The sequence below is a fragment of the Corylus avellana genome, chromosome ca5 (genome assembly GCF_901000735.1).
Source record: "Corylus avellana chromosome ca5, CavTom2PMs-1.0".
Taxonomy (NCBI): domain Eukaryota; kingdom Viridiplantae; phylum Streptophyta; class Magnoliopsida; order Fagales; family Betulaceae; genus Corylus; species Corylus avellana.
Window position 1 is genome coordinate 31,577,052 of NC_081545.1, and position 3,007 is coordinate 31,580,058.

General features: G+C 41.0%; 1 protein-coding gene across 1 annotated transcript; it reads left to right on the forward strand.

Annotated features, from left to right (window-relative positions):
* Window positions 1-70: 70 nt before the first annotated feature.
* Window positions 71-1,750, forward strand: LOC132180778 (receptor-like protein kinase FERONIA; the record flags this gene model as incomplete). Its single annotated transcript, XM_059593722.1, is given in 1 exon segment — window positions 71-1,750. A coding segment is annotated over 1 exon segment (1,632 nt). The 3' UTR covers window positions 1,741-1,750.
* Window positions 1,751-3,007: the final 1,257 nt, after the last annotated feature.

The window sequence follows — 3,007 nt, forward strand, 5'->3', positions numbered from 1 at the left end:
TTTTTCTGTCGAACGTGTCAAACTTTGTTGCTTGTTTGATACCCCTAAATCATCAGCGTCAACCTTTGAATCTATTTACCCTGTCTCTCTTTCTCTCTCTCCGCAACAATGTGGAACCGAAGCAAAACACGTCTTTGGACCACCCTCTTACCACGTGTTACACCACTCTACCTAACATTCTTTCTGTACCACCTGACCAGCACCGTCGCCGGTAGCTCGCCGTCTGCTTACACCGCAGTTGATAATATTCTCCTCAACTGTGGCTCCTCCGGTAATTCAACTACTTTAGACGGTCGGACCTGGATTGGGGATCTGAATTCAAAGTTCTCTCCCTTTGAACAGTACTCACAAAACAAGGAATCTTTGACCGCCATCGCAGTTCAACAATCCCCCTCTGCCGTCCAAGTACCCTATGTCACTGCCCGGATCTCTCTCTCCGCGTTCACCTACATGTTCCCGGTCACCGCCGGCCAAAAATTCATTCGATTATACTTCTACCCGGCTTCATACCCCAACTTTGATCGTTCTAAAGCCCTCTTCTCTGTCAAAGCTGGCCGTTTTACTCTTCTCAATAACTTCAACGCTTCACTCACAGCAGATGCCGATGATGATCCTGGGGATACCATATTCAGAGAATACTGTGTCAACATCGAGGAGGATCAGAGGTTGAACATAACCTTCACCCCGAGCGGTTCTAATTCATATGCTTTCGTCAGCGGAATTGAAATCCTGTCGATGCCTTCCAATCTCTATTACCCTCCGTCTGACAATGAAGGGCTTTTTTTTATCGGCCAGCGGAACCTGTACCACATCGATAACGACACTGCTCTCGAGATGGTATACAGAGTAAATGTTGGAGGCCGCTCCATCTCACCGGCCGAAGACACTGGCATGTTCCGGGGCTGGAATCAGGACGACAAGTACTTGACACAATATGAAGATCTTGTTCTACCTTTTAACGATACTATTGAACTCAAGTTTACCCAGGTACCTGCATACACGGCACCAGAAGAAGTCTATCAAACTGCCCGGACTATGGGGACGAACAAAACGATCAACAAGAGCTACAATCTCACCTGGGAATTTCCCGTAGATTCTGGCTTTTATTACCTCATTAGGCTGCACTTCTGCGAGTTTCAACCAGAGATCATCCAGCAACACGACAGAGAGTTCCTTATTTTCATAGCAAATCAAACCGCGGAGGAAGCAGCTGACGTGATAAAATGGAGCGGTGGAAATGGTGTTCCGGTATATAGAGAATACGTCGTTGCGATGTTTGGCAAAGAAGGCGTGAAGAAAATGAGGGTCTGTATCGCATTACAAGCAAACCCGCAAGATTGGAAGACTTCTTACAGTGATGCAATCTTGAACGGTGTCGAAATCTTTAAAGTAAGCGCCTTTAATGGCAATCTCGCCGGACCCAATCCAGACCCACTTCCATTGACCCCTCGAACAGTCATGCCACCAACTCCGCCGATGAAGTCGAAGAATAACATAATAACAATAGTTGTCGTCGTTGGTGGAGCTTCCAGCTTTGTTGTGCTGTCGATCATCGGGTTCTTGATTTTACGGCGGCGCCAGAGTGCTAGCGATGGTACAACATGGTGGGGTCCAAGTTCTTTCTCTATGACCAAGTCAATGAAGACCCACACGTCATCTCTACCGTCCTCTCTTTGTGTTGTCACGTCTCATTACCTTAGATTAGAGAAGTTACCGACAACTTTGATGAATGAATCCTAAAGTTTTTTTTTTTTTTTTTTTTGTGAGTGCAATTATCGTTTGGCAGACTGATGTTCTCGTGGGCAGTGTTGTATGAGCTAGATTGCGAATCGTACAATTCTAGCATAGCCTAGCCTTTTAGTATTATTATTATTATTTTTTATCTCTTAAGTTGATGCAAAATCCTCTTTCACGTCATTACATATATAGGGCTTAGATGTGTTTGTGTATCTTTTATCAAATGTCTTTTACCCAACATTTGATAAAAACAAAGATATTCATACTTTATACTTAATAAATTCGCAAAGTGATGAGACTAAACGAATTACCAGCAATAAATGAAACTAAACATTTAACAATCAAAAGTGAAACCCAACCCAAGAAGGTGACTGACCCCCAACAGTGATGAGACTAAACGTAGCTTGTGGGTTATATATATATTGAGTTCTCAAAATAGAAATAGTAACAAAAAATTCAAAATATAAAATATTTATCTCCCATCCAAGAAGGCTTTACCTTGGGTTACCAAAAATCAGCTATATTTCTTAAAGTATAAGAAATCAAAACCCCTTCCAAGAAACATGGTTCGAATTGACTTTTTGATTAAATACATTGGGTCAAAAAAAAGAAAAAAAAAAAAAAAAGAGAGAGTATTTGTTGCATTAAATTTATGTAGAGTAAAAAATGAGGGATCCAACTGATTTACTGTACTTCTGCTGTAAAAAAAAATCAAGCGCCCAAATTGAGCGAAAATTTTTTAAAACCAAACAACGTCATTTTTTAACCAAATTCAGTTTGCTTCGATCAAACAATGTTTTTGACAGTGTTTAAGGGGTAGGGGAAGAGCGGCTCGTTTCATTATTGCTTTAGCAATTTCCTACAATGGAACTTGTGGACAAGACTTCAGAGGTAGGGGTTCCGTGGTACACAGCACTAGAAAGGGAGGCTCCTTTTCCTTACTTTTGACAGATTCCAATTTACAAAAGGGCACCTCTAACTTACTTTTACAGTTCACTGTATGAAATTAGAATTGCGTCCCAGTGAGATATGTCCACTTGCTAGCTCCAACTAATATGGCAACCACGGGGCGTGTTGAATTTCAGATTTTGTCTGCATTAAAGAAACAGGAACAGACATCAGCTGAAAATAACATAATATGTTAACAATTCTCTAAAGTCTAAAGTATTAGACTTAAAAACCTTGAATTTTATTATTTGGTGATTGCAGTTTCAACTAATTGTGATATAAGTGACATTAATTATCTGCATCTTGCTTGCATGTTCCTAAT